Below are 20405 nucleotides of genomic sequence, written 5' to 3'. Positions count from 1 at the left end.
GCCCTGGCTGAGATGTTCAGTTTTATATCTTCCGGGGCCATCTATCCTGGAGGAATCAATACATCTCATGTCATTCCATTCCAGTGTTAATGGTTTTGACGTGATGGTACTCTCGTCATAGATACAATTTAGGGTGCGTTGTCAGTTCAGACAGAGCCTATCTCTGCTTGCACAGAGAGCTCTAACAAATGTTTACTCTTCACTGCCCATTAGTGACTACTCCATCACATCAAACTCTTCGTTTCAGACATCTCACGTTGCACACCTCATTTGACCGTTTCTAAGTCTTTTCAATCTCCAAGCAGATTTAATGTTTCAGTGATTAGCCCAATAAGAAAATCAAGTTAGTTTGCCTTTTTAAGACCAGACCACAGCCAAGAATTTTGCTTGATTCCTCTATTGAATGGTACAAGCAAAGTGTATTACAAGCATTTGGTTTCTAAGAGTTTTAGCGATAACTCTATCCTATGACAGTCAGAAGATTTTTTTTTTTTTTTGAAGATACTGACACTCTTGTCTGGTTAGGTACTCAAAGCAACCCATTAATACCCAAGATGACCCCTTATGCACTAGATGACGTGTGACCTAGAACATTGCTATTGGTTTGTCTTTTGCTGCATTTATCAAAGTGAAAGGTGTACAGTGTAACAACACAAAGCTTTGGTGCCAAAAACAAAACAAAAAAACAATGTGATGGATTATGGCGTGAGTTTCTGAAATTGCAGGTGGAAGTATTAGGCCCAACCAACATTTCTCATCTGCCACAGTCTTTGATAAAACATTGTGTCCAAAAAAAGAAAGAACAAAACAACAAGAACATAATTTAAAATGTTGTGAGTATTAGAAGAGCCAGATTTGGTGAATGTGTTGAGACATTAGTGTATGCTTTATATATTTCAGATGATGTCATGAAAATGAGATGAGTTAAATGAAAAAGTTCTTTAAAATCAAAATATTCAATTAAAAGTTTTAAAATACAATGAACTTTGAATTCATAAAGTGTAATGTTGATATCAATAAAGATAAATAAATGTTAAGCAATCAATCTCTGGGCAATAATCCTGGACAAAGTTTAAGTCTATAAAATGACAAGATGCTACTGTAGTTTGCTTCATGCTTTGCAAAAGACAAGATATGCTAATATACTAATATGATTTAACAGGTAAACACAGTGATAAATCACAAATGGAAGAATTAAATGTCAGCGATAAATGTTAAATGTTTGTTCAAGCAAAAATGAAAATTCTACAATCATTTACTCACCTTAATATTGTTCCAAACCCATATGATTTTCTTTCTTTTGTGGAACACAAAAGAAAATGTTAGGCAGAAAATTAGGAACTGACATCCATGAACTTCAATTGGTGGGGGGGTTGGAAACAGTGTCTACATTCCACAAAATTTCTCCTTTTGTGTTCTAAAGTTAAAAAGGAAGTCATGTCAGTTTGAAACAACATGAGGGTGAGTAAATGATTCATTTTTGGCTGAACTAATCCTTTAATGCAATGTGTAAAAATAGTTTATTTGTAACACTTCCATATTTTGAAGGGAAAGAAAGCAAATGACTCATTCAGAATTATCAGGGGATATTGCACAGACCTTGTTTTATTGCACTTAACAACATACAAAAATCTTTTAAAAACATAGACAGAACTGTAACAAATAGTGAGGAGTAATAATGTCCTTAAGTTGCTTCAACATGAGTTCTAAAATTAATAGAAAACAGAGAAATGTTCAACTGAAAAAGTTAGCTAACCAGTGTCATGAGATGCTTACTCTTTTAGGCTGCCACTAATCACATCATTTGCTATTTATTTCTCACTCCCATTTAAGCAACAAATACGTCTTATCAGGTGTGGTGTAGTTTCACTGATAAAACACATAATTTCAATGAGTTACATCTGCTCATTATTACTAACAGAACTGCAAAACCACAAGCATGACATTTTTGACTATCAGTGCTGGACTCTTTTTAGTAATACATGTCTTAAAGTTAAACTCAGAATAAAAAAAAATTAAAATAAATAAATAAACATTTAACATTAAATGCACAACAGAACCAAAACATAAGCACGTTTTTAATCAGGAAACTTTACAACAATTAAAACACAGCTGTACTGTATTTTTGCCTTCACATCAAAATTAACCAAAAACATTTTCAACTCAAACAGAAGAAGCTTATATGTCAGTTTTAAGACCAGATCTCATACTACCTACACTGTTCTCAGAATTATAATATGGGATCATATACAGTAAATATATATGATTCACCAAATCTAGATTAGATTGCCAACATGTCCTTAAAAATTACATTTTTGTTTTATTTGGTAAAGATCAAATCAGGTCTGCTGTTCTGTAGGAGTAGTTGTTAATTAATGCAGTGCTTAATTACATTAATTAAATTAAAAATGCCTGTGAATGATAATAGTTATTTGTGAATAGCAAACAACGATATTCCTGCAGTATCAAGATTTCATTAAGGATTGTTACTTTCTAATGTAATGCTGTTCAAAGTGTTACAGTGGGGCACATAAAGAAACATTTCATTATTTCATTAGCCTACTACATATCAAAATGTGTAACAGACACCTCTAAGTGGCACTTTATATAACACTACTGTATGTATGTTTGGTATGTAAACATTTACCAAAGACAGGGATATTTTTGGTTAATCAGTAATACTACAATTGTCTTAAAAATAGTTTTTTTTCTAGAAAATTTTCTTTTTCAAGGAAAAACACCAAAAGTGACAGATTCTTCTTAAATGTAATGAAACAGGAAAATCCTAAAACTCTAAACCACAATTTTTACAGACCTTAAGTCTAAAATAAATAAGACAAAATAACGCAATACATTGAGTGTATTGGATTGAGCTCTGTTACAAGAGTTAATAGAACACTTTTTGGTAGTAACTCTTTTGCAATGTCATGTATTTTTGTTTGAAACATGCTTGATTGTGTCCTTTAATATTTCAGAATAAAAATATGCAAAAGGTGAGGCTATAGGAAATGTCCTGTGTGCTGTAAACATTTGATACACTTTCTATAAATTCATCACATCTTGTGTTTTGAAATTGATTTGTGTTCTCTTCAAGAAGCTCAGTATGTTATGTAGAAATACCTCAGAGGTACAGTAAAGAGTACAGTATCGAGTTTAGCAGGTGATTTGTTTCAAGCAGTGTTTAGAACTAGCCTGCTCTCAACCTACCAGACTCATCTAAGCAGAGTCAAAGTTATATCGTTCACTAACGTGGCATCAATCTATGGCTGAAATAACTGCTACCAATAAGGCAGTGACTGGGGGTAAAATATGGTTATCTAGGTTTAGATCTACCCTACAGCTACGAAAACATGCCAAATGGAATCTAGAGCTTCTCAAAGCAGATGGAGCAAAGCAGGAAGATGGCATACAGGAACATGAGGCCAAGACCTAACCTCCGGTCCAGCCTCCAGTGGTTCAGGTGCACGCTCAGTACCTGCAGACAGAAAACAGCCCATGTGAGAGTTTGTCCACCCCTCTGTTTATGAAAACTAAAAAAATAGATGAATGAATACGTTTGAGGATATACAGTTCAAATTCTGAACTCACAGTGAGAAAAACAGAAGCAAGGAGTAGAATCACTGAGTACACCAGCCCCTTACTGTTGATGAAGACCTGGAGGAGTAGAATTTACAAGAGAGAATGCAAGAAGAATATAAATGTTTTAGATATGTTTTATCTGATTTGTTCAATTTATATTCAGCAGACAGGTCATAAAATATGCAAAGCTAGTTTTATAAACACTGTTTTTTATTAATTAACCATCTGCAGTCCATCAACTGCTCGTATACATAAAGCGAGAACCAAGACATTAGAAGCATGGAGTATTGCTTTTGATAATGTAAAATCCTTTATTTCTTAGCAAAAGAAAGAAAGTCATACACATACACTATATTGCCAAAAGTATTCGCTCACCCATCCAAATAATTGAATTCAGGTGTTCCAATCACTTCCATGGCCACAGGTGTATAAAATGAAGCACCTAGGCATGCAGACTGCTTCTACAAACATTTGTGAAAGAATGGGCTGCTCTCAGGAGCTCAGTGAATTCCAGCATGGTACTGTGATAGGATGCCACCTGTGCAACAAGTCCAGTCGTGAAATTTCCTCGCTACTAAATATTCCACAGTCAACTGTCAGTGGTATTATAACAAAGTGGAAGCAATTGGGAATGACAGCAACTCAGCCACGAAGTGGTAGGCCACGTAAAATGACAGAGCGGGGTCAGCGGATGCTAAGGCGCATAGTGCGCAGAGGTCGCCAACTTTCTGCAGAGTCAGTCGCTACAGACCTCCAAAGTTCATGTGGCCTTCAGATTAGCTCAAGAAAAGTGCGTAGAGAGCTTCATGGAATGGGTTTCCATGGCCGAGCAGCTGCATCCAAGCCATACATCACCAAGTGCAATGCAAAGCGTCGGATGCAATGGTGTAAAGCACGCCGCCACTGGACTCTAGAGCAGTGGAGACGTGTTCTCTGGAGTGACAAATCACGCTTCTCCATCTGGCACGATGGACGAGTCTGGGTTTGGCGGTTGCCAGGAGAACGGTACTTGTCTGACTGCATTGTGCCAACTGTGAAGTTTGGTGGAGGGGGGATTATGGTGTGGGGTTGTTTTTCAGGAGCTGGGCATGGCCCCTTAGTTCCAGTGAAAGGAACTCTGAATGCTTCAGCATACCAAGAGATTTTGGACAATTCCATGCTCCCAACATTGTGGGAACAGTTTGGGGATGGCCCCTTCCTGTTCCAACATGACTGCGCACCAGTGCACAAAGCAAGGTCCATAAAGACATGGATGAGTGGGTTTGGTGTGGAAGAACTTGACTGGCCTGCACAGAGTCCTGACCTCAACCCGATAGAGCACCTTTGGGATGAATTAGAGCGAAGACTGCGAGCCAGGCCTTCTCGTCCAACATCAGTGTCTGACCTCACAAATGTGCTTCTGGAAGAATGGTCAAAAATTCCCATAAACACACTCCTAAACCTTGTGGAAAGCCTTCCCAGAAGATTTGAAGCTGTTATAGCTGCAAAGGGTGGGCCGACGTCATATTAAACCCTATGAATTAAGAATGGGATGTCACTTAAGATCATATGCATCTAAAGGCTGATGAGTGAATACTTTTGGCAATATAGTGTATATGATGGCATGAGGGTGAGTAAATGATGAGAGAATTTTCATTTTGGGTGAACTATCCCTTTAAGATTTCGCCTTATTTTGCATTAAGTTAGTGCTATTTGCCTGGCGCAATAAATGTTGCGCTATTAAACTGAATTTTATTCATAAAAGATGTTTTGGTACTTTTTTAGTGTGCATGGCAGCAGTAATTAATCAAATGGTGATCAAATGATGAAGAAGAGTGTTACATCCAGACATATATAGAGATGCACAATGTAGTCAAGTACGATTGTGCCTTAAAACAAATGTCTTAGGTGCACGGACTGCAATGAAGCCGTATAATCACAGTAAAGTATGTGAGACTGTGGTATGCTGCATCTTCCACAATCTAGCACTCAGAACAAGTCTGCAAGATGGGGAATTACACTGCAAAAATTGTGTTCAGCACCAATTTTGTTGGTATGTTTGTGCCATTGCTGGATTTGCATAATTATTTTAATGTATCAGGTACTAAAACAATAAAGACATATGGTTCAATTTAGCAGCACAATCCTTTCTTAGTGAATTTCCCCCTGGAAAAAAAAAAAAGGAAAAAGAACGAAAAGTAGAACATAAAATAGCTCACCGTTGACCCATAATCAACCACTAGTGTGCGCAGAGCCCATGGAAATCCAAGACCCAGCAGAATGTCAAAGATGTTGCTTCCAATGGAGTTAGACACTGCCATGTCACCCATACCTGCACCACCAGAATAATCAATTCATCTGACTATCAAATATACTGATGTGACTTAAAACTGAATATGTGGTCAAGAAAGGGAAGAGTGGGGTGTTATCTGCACCTTGACGGGCAACTATGAGACTAGCCATGCAGTCTGGGACACTGGTGCCTGCAGCTAAAAATGTAATACCCATGACAACATCTGGAATGTCCAATGTAAAACTGATGATGGTGACCTGAAACAAAAGAACAAATAAATTAAACATTCTTAGTGTAGGTCCTAAATGTAGGTGTACCCGGATACAATGAGGTACAATTGCTAATTAAAACCTAAAACCTAAAACCTTAAAACCTAAAATCTTCCAAAAAGATTCCCAATCAATAAGCAGATTCTTCTGTGTCATTCACATTCCATGAGACTGACACTAAGCTGAGTGGAACTGACACTGATTTTAAGGGCTATTCTTACCATCCACACCATGAGGTAGGAGAATACGGCAATCCAGAGTATGGAGGCCACAAAGGTAACCATGAACCAACGCTCCCAGCGTGGCAAAACACAATTGGGCACAGTGTAGTACAGCAGGCAGCCTAAGGGCCATGAGAACAGCCACTTCACTTGCTCCCAGTGCCCCTCTGTGAACAGAAGCACTTCATCAGATTCAGTACACACCTAAATTAGTTCAAAGATTTCATACTAGGCTCTTTATCGCCACCTAAAGGACAAAGACAGTGGTTACTACAACAGTATTACAGCCCACAAAGTCCACACAAAAAGAGACCACAGTGAAAATCTGGGATGCTTTTTTTATTATTATTATTATTATTAAACTTGGAAATAAAAATAACATTTTAGGATTTTTATATTTTTTAAACAAAGAAAAGTTATGACGTGAAAAGAAGAAGAATATTTACAATTCTGCACTATTTCTTGGTTAACAATCAAATGTAAGCAAATCTGTGACATTGACCATGTTGAACAAATACAGGCAAAGCTAAGAATTCAGTAACATCACAAGATACTCTTTGGAACATTCTCACATCATGCTAGGTTGCTTGGATCATCAGGTTTGTAAAAACTAAAAATTGTTATGCTGATAATATCATTTGAAACGAAAAGGTTACAGACTTTTGGACAAACTTTAATGATGATTCTTGAATAAATTACAAGTAAAGAAATATCAATCATCTGGAGAGATCATTAGTTCATAATTTACATGTCATACTTTTATTGAAGGTTTTCAAACACTTCCCCTTTAGAGAGTCTCAAATTTCAAGTTCGTCACCAATCCTGACATTTTCAGCTATTTTTCAGTTGTTCTGCAGAGATGGAGTTAATTTGATTGGAAATCACATCAGCCCAAAGAGATCTGAGAGCTTTCATCACTTTACTATAATCATAACACTTAAGTGCATGAATCTAAAATGCATGACTCCATTATCTACAAATGGCTCAGACTAATGGATTATGGTCCTTAAAGGGCAAAAAATTAGGACCATTATTCTAATCAGGATTTGGAAAAGAAAAAAAAAAAAAAAAATGTGAAAGACAAATGAACCATAAGAAACTGACATTCTAAAAATTCGGTACATTCATATTGTTTAACTAAGATGTGTTGGTATTATTTACAAACATATCCACTAACCTGGCACAGTAAGCGGTCTGAAGGGTTGTTCCTCATCTCCCTCTTCCTCATCCTCTTCCTCCTCTTCTTTAGGCTGTGTGTCCTCTGTGTCTGCTATCCTTTCTAGCTCCCCTCCTTGGCCCCTTTTTCTGGGTTCCTCCAGGGGCTGCGTTTCACTCTCAAGGGTCCTTCCGTTTTCCAGGCCCCAAGGAACCCCCTCCATCCCTGGCCCATCTTGGCCAAGAGTGTCCCCTGCTCCACTGCCACTGCTGTCTCCAGGACTCCTGTTTCTAATGAGCCTCTGCCTCTGTGGAAGACAGACAGAGGATGTGAGAGATGTCCAGTTGGACACTGAGTGGGGTTGGAGAAAAGGAGACCCAATGTGAGATGAGAAATGGTGAGGACAGAGTTTCAGAGTAAAGTTGGCTGAATATATTGCAAGACCAAGGTAAAGCGCAGCCCACCAGGGCTTCTTAAAGATGACATGCTAGAGCTGTAAGAGTCAAGCCAATAAGCAGGTCATGTGGTGATTTTAAATGAAATAAAGCATTTGCCAAAGCAAACAATCAAATGGTTATAGAAGAAAAATGGAATTTAAACTGGATGCAGATAATGCCTAAACCTAGGAAGACATATAAGTAACTACAGTATCTCTAACTTTGGGAGCGTAAACAGTTGGTTATACAGGAAAATGACAGCAGACATTCTGTGGATATTCTGTGGCTCAACTGCTGTCCTACCTGTTGCAGAAGTTACAGTGGGAGGGTCCTATTACAGGACCCATAGGTACGAAAAATCATATGTGTGATTTCTGTAATATCTAAATTATTTATCCAAAACAGCAATAAAATTAAAAGGAGAGTGGAATCTCCTACTTCTCAGATTTTTCTCCTGACAAAAAGACCTCAATAATTTCACATGTATCTCCTCTAGAATTTCAGAAGAAATTTTAGAAATTTCTCACACTGTGCTCAGATTCGCCAATATACCAAAAAGATTTCAATATGAACTGAGCTTTATTATTTCTCCTAACAATTTTTAGGAGAAACTCTGGAAAAAATATTTTTTACGTGAGAAGTAAAATTAAGAATTAAGTGTAAAATTAAAATAATAATAATAATAATAAGATTAAGATAAGTTTTGTAAGATTTATGCTTAAAAAAGGCAATTTACCAATGTGGTAAGGAAAAATAAATGTAATTCAAGATATATTTTGTGATGAAATGCTGATTAAGAACATCTGAGACAAAGATGACATGTTTATGAAGCATAATTGAGTCTCCTGATTAAAATGTTTCACTGGGGACCTGAATTGACCCTCCCTTTAATCCATACATCAAAAGACTGATTTATTCCTTGTAGGGAAATGGAGCTGCTGCTGTTCCTTCCCAACATGAGCAGAGAGCGAGCAAGCATGCAGCCATTACCTCAGTGATGAGCATGCGTCCAGCCATGCTGAGGCGAATGCGGGGAGAGAAGTGGGGCGTGATCATGACACGAAGGCTTGCCTCTGAGAAAGAGAACTGGTGTGGGTGTAGACTCATCAACTCATCCACCATCACCACCGGGGAGTCCTGGCCACCCGCATTCTGACCTGAGAGAGAAAAGCATGATACTCTGTAATGCAGTCGCACAACCACACAGTACGCGCCACACAGCTCCATCATCCATCCCCACACACACCTTTCTTCAAGAGGATCATGGAGGTGTCACAGTGTGGGCTTGCCTCTCCAACCGACACATCTCTGCGCAGACTGCTTACCAAACACGGCTGACCTGGGATACCAAACCTCTGCTCGACCCAGCCCCAAATCTGACTGTTAAACCTTAAAATGAACACACACACAACCAATTATTACATAATCTGCTATGATATCTATAGAACCTTTTTACCAGTCAAAAACACTTATTACTTATTATTTCTACAATTTAGAATAACTGTAAAGTCATCAAAATGATGAAATAACACAGAAAAGTAAGTATGGGAATTATGTAATGACCAAAAATGTTAAACAAATCAAAACTACAGTATCTTGTATTTCACATTCTTTAAAGGAGCAATATGTAACATTGACATCAAGCGTTTAAAATGGGTACTGAATTGCCTCCCCCGCCACCTCCTCCCCAGACTCGAAGCTCACGCGGTTTGCCTGGTTGAGGACACGCAACAGGAATGAGCAAACTGGCAATGGCAAGCAATGAGCCTTACATTGTAAGTTGATCAGCTAATGTATACATTTGCAATATTTTTATTGTTTGCAAATTATTAACCAGCTCGTGTGGATTTTTATAACTCTGTCAATGTTAGCTAGATGTACTGCTGGCTTCCATGGCTGCAGCGCACTTTGTTTGCCCGCTAACTTGTTTCAAATCTGGCAACCCGGAGTGTTGAAATACTATTGGGAAATGGGCAGTGGGTTGGATCACACAGGCCAAAACACAAACAGAAATTCCGTCCCAAAATGGATATTTACTGGCTGTAGCATTGTTTTCGGAGAAGCCAATATTTCAATTTAGCATGTTTCCTAAATCTCTGATAACATATTATGATAATTTTATGCTTTAGTACAATAAATATATTACATATTGCTCCTTTAAAGTAGCCACTATTTGCCTAGATTACAGCTCTGCACACTCTGTGCATTCTCTCAACCAATTTTTTTTGTCTATGAAAGTAATTTCAAGCATCATTTAAGCATTAGCTTTTAGATGAAAAGGTTTTTAAGATCATGAGAAACACAGATTCAGTCAAGTGTCTCCAAACTTTTGATTGGTAGCGTAGGCCTATTTAAAAACTAAAACTGTACTTACTTCATGATAAGGATATAAACTCCATACATTGATATGAGGATTATCGTCTCCCACCTGCAACAGTGGTATTAAACGATAATGCTTAAATCTTTCATTTAAATCCCTCTACCCACATACATGAGCATTGTTAAACCTTTGAATAAACCCATGATGATTCTTGACACACTTACCAGATAACTTTTTCATCATAAATGACCTGAAAGTCAAAGACACATATACAAAAATGTTCTTAAGTCTGATTTCAATGCAGAATACAGACAAATATGGTGCTGTTTTAAAACAGTCCTGTAGTCCTATTTTAGTTTTACCAGAATCAAAGCCAACACAGAGAGAATGTAGTATGTAGAGTCACGGAAGAGCGGCCACCAGGTCAGAGAGATGGTCTATGTAGCAGGAATTACAGAAAAAAAGAAACAAAAAAATCGAAAGACAGTGATCTTTAAAGTTTCATATTTAGAGGTTTTACATATATGCATTTAGGCAAGTACGCTAGAGGCTGAGCATGAGGCATAGTACCTGTCCAGCAAATATGCCACAAACTCCGATGATGACCAGGATGTTAAAGACAGCTGATCCTACAATAGTGCCCACCCCCAGATCTCCCTTGGTGATGAACACACCTGATATGAAGAAAAAAACATGTTATTGACCACTTACTGACAATAGTGTATTAACAGTCATTGCTGGAGGTCATTTATACTGACCAATCAAAGAGGTGAAAAGCTCAGGGGCGGAACTGCCTGCTGCCATGAAGGTGGCACCTGCAACATCCTCACTAAGATGCAGGTTCTGAAAATGCAAACACTAGCTCACAACATGGACTGAAATTTCCTAGTAACATTAAACTTCCTGCCATAAAGAACAAACTCTCACCTCAGAGATTTTTTGCAGAGAGGGCACAAAGTAGACATCACAGACAATTGCAAGGGCATAGAACATGTAAACTGCCTGTGGTCACAAAAGCACATGGGGGACAGTTTAGCAGAGAGACTGTTGTTTATCAGCAGTGTCACACAAAACAGTATTTAATCTTAATGAAAAAAAAAAAAAAAAAACAGAAAAATAAATGCAGGGAATATTTGCACATGGTGTAAATAGCACCTGCCACACAGTACAACTATTTGCACTCCAGTAGTCTGGTGGAAACTGAGAAATTGAGAAATACTGCACCCTCTTGTGTCACTGCCGTGGCATGGGGTGTTGCGTCTGTGGGGATGAAATTTTCTTGTGCGGATGACCCGGTTTCGATCCCACCTTTCATCGCACTTTTATTCCATCCTGTTTCCTGTCTACACTCTTAATATTTTCTTTAATACTACTTTTAATAATAAATAAAAATAAATATAAAGGTTGATTTCCTTGCAGTGATTTGGTCGCAGTGAAGGTCGGGAGTTTAGAGAAAGGTTTGATTCAGGTAAAATTAACCATGGTTTTACTATGGTAATATTGTAATAACCATGTTTTTTTTGGCAGAAGCCATAGTTTTAATTCACTTAACCATGGTGTTACTACAGTAATATGGTGTAAATATAGTAACCGTGTTTTATTTTGTGGTGATTTGACTCAAAAATTCCACAGTGATATGATGGTTTCTATAGTAAAACCATGCTTAACTTTTGTAAGAGAAGGTTAAGGTTAGGTTTAGGGGTATAGGGGTTGGTGTAGGGTGTCTGTGGGACTCTAAAAACACACAATAAAAATGCTACAGTGATGCCCCTTTACTATATGTTTGTCACAGTTATTCACTATTCTATTCTGTGGACTCTTATTTTGATATGGTTTTTGTGTCATCCTTAGTTTCCTCTGGACTACACTTCCCATAATGCACTGCCCTCATCACTGCCATATGTGTGTCAGTTCTTGTATTGTTACATTGTGTTTAGTTGGTTATTTGATAATTAGCATTATAGTTTGTTCCACTCCAGCGAGTTTCCTTGATTATTCCTTGTATTTGTTCCACTCCAGCGACTACTATTAAAAGAATGAAAAGTACTCATGCGTCTCCTCTCTTCCTCTCCAAGAACCCAACATTACAGAAGAACCGACCTGACAAAGAATACGTATCCACTTACCTGTTCCTCTAACATCCTCCTCTACTCCAGCGATCCCACTCTCATAGAAAGCCAGACCTCGATGAGCACATCATTGAGCATGGAGCTAACAGGGGTTTTCATGGAACTGTTCAGGCAGGATCTGTTCCCCTCTTGGAATATTCCACCAAGTTCTTCCAACTCGCTGCAACATCCATCATATCGGATTTGTACCTCAAGTCCAATTACGGTATGGGTTTAAACTTTCACTGAACAACAGCGCTTCCAGAGGCGGAGAATCTCTCCCTTGCAGATTATATCCTTGCCACACTGAACATCCATCGTCCTTCGCTATCTTCCATTACCACGGTTACTCCTCTCCCAGCTTTCTCCCCTCACATTGTGGGTTTTGGCGAGAACCCCGTGCCACCTCCTTGCTCCTCGCTGTCCACGGCTCCTCACAAGCCAGCCACGGTTAGCGAGCCAGTGCCCATGCCGGCCACGGTTAGCGAGCCAGTGCCCATGCTGGGCATGGTTACCGTCCCAGAGCCAATGCCTGTAGACTCAACCGTCCCAGTGCCAATGCCTGTAGCCTCGACCGTCCCCGTAACCACACTCCCTGCTTCCCCAGACTCTGCCAACGCTCACAACCACGTAGGTCGTTCCCCAGTCTCTGCCCATGTTTACGGCCACGGAGGGCGTTCCCCAGAATCTACCTGTGATCATGACCGCAGAGGTCGATCCCCAGTCTCAGCCTTTACACTCTACCACGTGAGTCACTTCCGAGCCTGCCGCGGCTCTTAGCCCCGAGCCTGCCACGGCTCTGCCTTCCATGGCCTTGTCCCTCGATCTTCCTATGGCTCCGCCATCCACGGCTCCGCCCCTCGCGGCTCCACCATCCACGGCTCCACCCCCAGAGTCTTCCAGGGCTCCGCCTACCTTCATCGAGCCTCTCCGGGCTCCGCCTGCCTTTGTCGACCCTTCCTTGGCTCCGCCTTCTTTGTCTCCTACTGCTCCACCATCAATCCCTGGATCTCCCCCTCCTACGGCTCAGCCCATCCACCACACTCTCCACTACCTGTGTCTTAAAACCCCAATCTTCCTGTGGCTCTGCCAGCTCCTCCTCTGGTTCCTCCCCTTGAGACCCAAATCTTCCATCCTCTTGTTGCTCCATCTCCAGACCCATCTCCGGCTCTGCCATCGAGACCTCAAGTCCCTACTCTGCGGCCACCTCCCAGGCCTCCTGATCCAGTCCCAGTCCTGCGGCCGCCCCCCAGGCCCCTGGATCCATTCCCAGCCCTATAGCCGCCCCCTAGGCCTACTGTTCATCTTCCTTGGATCCTTCTGCATCACCCTACCCTCCTCGTCCATCTTTGGGGTACCAGGAGACACCCTTTAAAGGGGGGGTAATGTCACAGTTATTCACTGTTCTATTCAGTGGACTCTTATTTTGATATGGTTTTTGTATCATTCTTAGTTTCTCCTGGACTACACTTCCCATAATGCACTGCCCTCATCACTGCCATCTGTTCCCAATCTTCCTCACCTGTCCTCCATTTCCTCACCAGCACCTGTGTGTATAAATACTCTCCAGTTTTATTCATTGTCAGTTCTTGTATTGTTACATTGTGTTTAGTTGGTTATTTGATGTTTAGCATTATAGTTTGTTCCACTCCAGCAAGTTTCCTTGATTATTCCTTGTATTTGTTCCACTCCAGCGATGACTATTAAAAGATTGAAAAGTGCTCCTGCGTCTCCTCTCTTCCTCTCCAAGAACCCAAATTTACAATGTTAGTATTTAATTAGAGGGTGCAAATAGAATTTGCTACTATTTGCACTTAGTGCAAATATGTTTTTTGTTGTTGCTATCTACAAAAAGGGCAAATAGCCTCTGTCAAAAAAAAAAAATCATGCAAATCAGATCAAAAACAATCTTACCCAAGGGTAAGCAAATTTAATTTAATATATATTATGCTTGATTTAGTTTAGTTTTTTTATTTTACTATAAATCCTCATCTGGCACTAAAATATTCTATGGCATCTTACCAAATTGTAAGCTTTAATTCTACAATCAAAAGAATGTACAGATTCAGAAGAAATAACATTTAAATTGCCCTTCATATAGAGTATTTTTTCAAAACACACAAAAAACCACTGACAGAAAATGCACTTGCATGATATGGTCAATCATTGCATCACACAGCTCCCATTACATTTATCATCATACTTTGTCATACTCACGCAAAACACATGCAGTAGAACTGCCCCATGCCTCCTCTGATCCTTAGTGAAGATGTCTTCTGGAAATTCATGGATAGCTGGGTGGATGAGTGAGAGGACCATTAGGAACATAAGTGGAAACATTACAGGGAAAATATGCAATCCAGAGAAAGCCTAAACATATTCTGGAATCCCTTAATGCGCAATATGACACTTGCTCAACCTTCCCAACTGTATCTGTTGATAATCAGACTACAATGACACAAAACTCACCCAAATCTTAGTACCAGTGGTGGATTCACAGAGGGAAAACAGGCTTGCATTCAAGAAAACATGTTTTCCCAGTCAGATGCTGCAGTGGCTAGAAAAGCCTTATCTTGTGTTAGTGAGTTTTTATTGGCCCTAAGTATTTGACATGCTGGGAAGACCTAACCATACACATTCAGATGCATATACAGTTCTTTGGGGATAGTAAAAAAACTTTGAAAGGTGAAGTTATTTTGTGTTATTTGTAGAAAAATAACCTAAATATAATCAAGTGTTGCGCTTTCTTGCTTTATTGGTCTAGCCCCCTTATCAGAGAATGTGTCACATTTAACTCATTTTTGTTGAGAAGCTTATGTCTTTGGTAACTAAGTGCCAATTGAATTGACCAGCCTTTTAGCTCATCTGTAATAGTGTAGAGAGGCCAGGAAGAGTGGTCCTGGTTAAATCCTTAAATCCGAGGATTGGTAATACTTCAGCCCACTGCAATCAGTGTGAGGACTGGCCTTAAATAGGCAAGTTGTCTCATAAACAGCTGTTAAATAAAGAGATAAGTGAGGAAATTACACCCCCATAAATGCACAGATAAGTAATAATCAAATCCTTTCTGATTTTGAATTTCCTCAGAAATTTATTTTAGAATCTATGGAGATTAACATTGTGTGTAATTTAGCCAATATACATATATATATATGATCAAAAATATGCATTTAAATTATCATTAGGAATATTAACTATGCATTGTAATATGACCTAAAAATGATCTCAACAAATTCCCTTTTATTAAAATGATATATGTGGATCTATGGAATCCTTGATTAACTTGACTAAGGTAGACTATTATCGGGTTTACAGAATCAATGATTTTTCACACAGATGCTACATATGAGATAATTGGTCTGGGGGAGATCAGAGTTGTCACATGCTTTGATATTTTTAGTACACAAGCATATCTTTATGTAACTCAGAAAAAAACACTCACACAGAGAGACAAAGGTAATAGGAGAGAAAAAAGAAAAGACATTAAATAGAGAAACACCTTTGTGGATGAGTGATTTGTGGACTTGATTGGAGGAAAAAAGAGCATATGACGTATTTCTCTAAAGTGCAACCCTCTGAATGCTTAAAACGGACCATCCGCTGTTCTGAAATTAGGGATTCCGTTGCTTAGTAACACAAGCCTCAAAGGGAGCTTGACTATGATGAGGGCACCTGTCTGCATCATTTCACAGAATGAAAAGGCAGGGGGAAAGATGGCGAAAAAAGGAGGGATGTGATAGAAACAAGCAAGTGAAAAAAGAGGGAGAGATGGAGAGAGAGCGAGGCAGAGACCTGATCTGGGTTTCACTCACCAGCTCTTGGTGTGCTTGATGTGTGGTTCTCCTCTACACTCTGCTGGGTTAGTTTACGCTGGGCCCAGATAAGCTCAGGATACTCTATGGAATGGGCTGTAAAAATAAATAATATATACAATATACATACATTTTTACTTAAAAAGTTTTAAAAGGTCAATGTTAAAAAAGTGCAATTTTATATGTTTATATCAAAGTCATTGCACTGGTTATAAAGCTACTCAACTCTGTAAAACCTAATTAGTTCACCATACTTAGATTTTGTAAGGCAATCGCTTTGCATGCTTTTTCTAAGTAAACTTACTTATTTGGCTCAAGTTAACTGAACTTAATTTTTTAAGCAAATTTAACTAGTTACAAATAAACTTAACTCATCTGTGATTAAAGTATTGCTGTTTTTATTTAAATATATTAATTAAGTTATATCATGCCTTATACAGTATAAGGGGAATTTATGACTGGACTCTAGGTTACCCACATTGGATTCTACTCAGTACTTCTTAGTTCACAGAAATCTGCACTTTTGTAAAGTACAGTTGAGTAAAGAAGAATGGCCTAAATTGAACAGGCTCCAAGTTCAGTGGTAACACTATTCACCCTAATGGTAACTTCACAAAAATCACAACTATCAACCAGCTACAACAAAACAACAACAATAGTCATAAGAATTATTATTATTTTTAAATAACAATTATTATTTTTTGACATAAGTTCCCTTGTTTTGACCAAACATACATAATTTATTCAAGCGCAGGGGCTTATGGGTATTCCACACAACCACAACTTTGTACTTGATCATTTTGAGTAAGTAGTACTCATAGCCTACATTTAAAGAACGTATATATTCGAGTTATGATTCCAAAATGTGAGACATTTCAAGTACTGTTTAATTAGGATCACTCAAATGTTTTTATTAATGACAACTTTAGGGTTTAGAGAGTAACAGTATCTTTATTTTATCTAGTAAGAATAGTAAAAAAATTAGGCTTGAGTAAATTGTTTTTTTTTTTTTTTGTTTTTTTTTTACAATTTGAGAAAACGATTAGTATTTACAGTGAAGGCAAAATATAAATGATATACAGTGGAGTCCAAATGTCTAAAATCATCAGTAAAAATGATTCTATTTGGCATTTTTATAATATTAATGCAATTTATTTTTCATTACAAATGAGAAATTCAGGATTTCTTAGTATTTGGTACAGTATGTCTCCCTTTTGCTTTAATGACGGCATGCACTCAAGTTCCATGTTATCCTACAGTAGCATTATTTGAGAATAATTCCATAGAGCATCATCTGTGCTTTAATGGATTAAAGGAAACCTTACCTTTTGTTAAAAGTAGTTAACATGGTCAATGTCACACATTTGCATATTTGATTAGAGACCAATAAAAGGTGCAGAGTTTTAAATAATGTCTTATTCATTTTATATCATAATGATCCTTTGTTTAAACATTTTCAAAATCATAAATCTTATCCCATATTTTCAATGAGCTCAGACCTAGAGACCAGTGTCCCACTGTATAAATTATTCATTTTAAACCACTAAATAACATTACATAAATATAATCACAATTATAGCTACTCCACAGATATCTATCAAACCTAAAATCCAAATGATTTAAAAATGCTTGAGGCAATCAGAATGTCTCCTCCCCTCTCAAGTTTCCATGGAGACCTGATCCAAAAGCAGTGATTAATGAGTGGTGTGGAACTCAATGTGAGCCCAGAGAGGGTGTGGTTTACTCAAGAACCAAAGGACAAAGATAGTTCTCATTTGCATATGCAAACTAATCAGTTCCAAATATAACTACAAAAGGCGAACTGCCTGCTTAGTCAAATATGCTGAACAAAATTTCTCATTTAAAGAGTTAGTTCATGCCCAAAAGAAAATGTTGTAATCTTTTGCTCCCCCTCATGTCATTCCAAAGACAAAAGGAGATGTTAGGAAGAATGTTAAGGACTGACAGCAATAATCACCTTCTACTTACATTGTATGGAAGGAAGATGCAATGACACTGAATGGTGACTGAGGATAACATTCTGCCCAACATCTCGTGTTACACAGAAGCGTAAAAGATGACAGAATTGTACTTTTGGGGCTAAAACTTGGCAATAAAGCTAATTCTGATTATGATTCTGAAATATCCATTTAAGACAATGGTAGCAATAAATATCATTCCAGAATGTGTAACTAATATGTAATAACAAACATATAGTTAATTTTTCTGCAGAACTACCCGTTAATCTTTTGTGAACATAAACAAGAAAAAAGCAAAAGATCAAGTAAAAGTGGTCAACTGATAATGACCTTCATTTTTAAAGCTCTTCAATCATGCAATCATTGTTTTTTACATCTGTAAATCAGTGTCTAAACCTGCATAACACTTGACATGCTTACGATTAAAGGTATTGTGGAAGTAAAGCTCCAGTTACTAAAAATCATCACGACAGTCAGCTGTTGATTCCAACGGCACTTTTTAGAAGCTGTTTAACATTCAGACTCAGCCTCCCAAGGGAACTCATTACTCACATAGACAAAGCTAGAAAGTTAAAGGCACTGCGAAAAGATCAAATAATAAGCAAAAAAGAAGATGACGCAAAAGAAGCAGGTCAGATTTTACTTTTTTTTTTTTTATTCCTCAACCCCGTCAGCATCCGTGTGCGCTTTTCAACAGAATGTTTCAGCACCCACGGGCATGTGATCTCTGTTACAGCTCATTACTGACTTCAGTCCTCAGTCTTAATTCAAACCTAAACATATGGTAGGTTCCCATGCACTTACTACTTCTTACTCTGCTCATTTAAGTGTCATAAAAGAGCCATTTAAATCCTTTTTTCTGCTCTGCACCTAAAATACCCCATAAAAACACTGGAAGTTTGGCATCTCTAAAAATGGAATCTGTGCTTATTTAATAGACTGAACTGAACCAATCTTCTCTGATGTATGAGGAAAATCAAAAGCCCTGCTGATCCCAACATTTCAGCCTCTGAAGAAGAGTAATAGTGAAGACCTGAGAAACAGGTGTGATGTCCAGGTAATAATGCTGCAGAGGTGCTGTGGAGGTCACAGTCGAATATGTCAGGCTGAAGCTGCTGTCACAGTGATGCCCTTTAGAGACAGGCAATTATGTGCCTGCTATGCTCTGCCACCCCTCTTGCCCTGCTCTTCCAGTAATGCTTTTGGGGGGTTTCAGAAGATATGATCACCTGATGCTTTCAAATGATGAAGTTCAGTAATATGTTCTTCATAATTAGGTTAAATCATAAACACCATTGTTGCTACTCATACTGTAGATTCACATCCGTTATATTGAATAGCATACTGTATAAAACATACGGGGAAAAAAATCACATCTCCAACACCACAATGGAAAGAGTCTCCACAGGCTTTGGTTAAATGTATGTAGGTCACATCAAGCACCGCATATAACGGGTAACAAGGGACATTAAACGAACGTTTAACGAAATAAGTATCGATCCCCACTATATGCATTTGATACATTGGTGTTAATGGCACATTAATAATGGGGAAACGCACCTGTTACGTGAAGAATTTGAGCGAAGCAGGTGACGGCGATGAGCCCAACAGCACATATTAAGCGCCTATAGAAGACCCGCTGCCGTCTGGATGTCAACACCGCCTTCATCCCTCCACCACACCTCTCAAAACATGACCATCGAAGAGACAAGCCCTCTTCCTTGATTCACACCACCTATATTACACTCTTGCTTCTTAACATATGGCGCACTGGCGGGTTTACATTCAGCCATACGCTTGTCGCGTGAGCGTCCTGTCGCTTCGTCAATAAAGGCTCATATCATCATCATTCTCTTACTGATATCCATCCGCTTTCGGATCTGTAGTTATGTACGGTTACAACAAAAGGTGTTAAATTGCGGCCGAGCTTGAAAATAACAGATATATTTCAATGTTTGCACATATTGTCTCAGCTTATACGCATTCTAATCACATCCACCTCCATCTGCGCCTCTCTCTCTCCACACAGCAGCGCGACTCCGTCACTGAGGGTGTTTCCCAGACTCACAACTGCGCCCTCATGTATGCTTGAGAATAAACCAAGTATAACAACGTTATCCAGCTAGCGAAAAAACATAATTGTCTAATGTTTACTTACTGGTAAGGTGCCCCCCCCCCAAAATATTCAGACACTTTTAAAACCTGTCACTGCTTTTGATTACGAAATACCACACCAAATTGCAATTATTTCA

The 20405-nt window shown here is 38.6% G+C and overlaps 1 protein-coding gene across 3 annotated transcripts; it reads right to left on the bottom strand.

Annotated features, from left to right (window-relative positions):
• Positions 1-1586: 1586 nt before the first annotated feature.
• Positions 1587-20177, bottom strand: LOC127417691 (sodium/potassium/calcium exchanger 3-like). 3 transcript variants are annotated; one of them, XM_051657850.1, is made up of 17 exons: positions 19714-20177; positions 16175-16270; positions 14580-14656; positions 11182-11256; positions 11013-11097; positions 10825-10928; positions 10617-10691; positions 10479-10504; positions 10309-10362; positions 9181-9323; positions 8925-9091; positions 7519-7804; positions 6342-6508; positions 5994-6108; positions 5778-5890; positions 3589-3654; positions 1587-3475 (listed from the first exon to the last, which is right to left on the bottom strand). In XM_051657850.1, exons 1-17 carry the CDS (start codon positions 19820-19822, stop codon positions 3365-3367), a joined length of 1869 nt encoding a protein of 622 aa, XP_051513810.1. In that variant the 5' UTR covers positions 19823-20177; the 3' UTR covers positions 1587-3364. The 3 variants fall into 3 exon arrangements, with proteins under 3 accessions (XP_051513810.1, XP_051513811.1, XP_051513812.1); XM_051657851.1 differs by having other exon boundaries at positions 9006-9091; XM_051657852.1 differs by lacking the exons at positions 14580-14656; positions 16175-16270; positions 19714-20177 and adding an exon at positions 12381-12528.
• Positions 20178-20405: the final 228 nt, after the last annotated feature.

Source organism: Myxocyprinus asiaticus, chromosome 27 (genome assembly GCF_019703515.2).
Source record: "Myxocyprinus asiaticus isolate MX2 ecotype Aquarium Trade chromosome 27, UBuf_Myxa_2, whole genome shotgun sequence".
NCBI classification, from domain to species: Eukaryota; Metazoa; Chordata; class Actinopteri; order Cypriniformes; family Catostomidae; genus Myxocyprinus; species Myxocyprinus asiaticus.
Note: the sequence above shows the minus strand (reverse complement) of the source record. Positions and strands in the feature narration are given on the sequence as shown.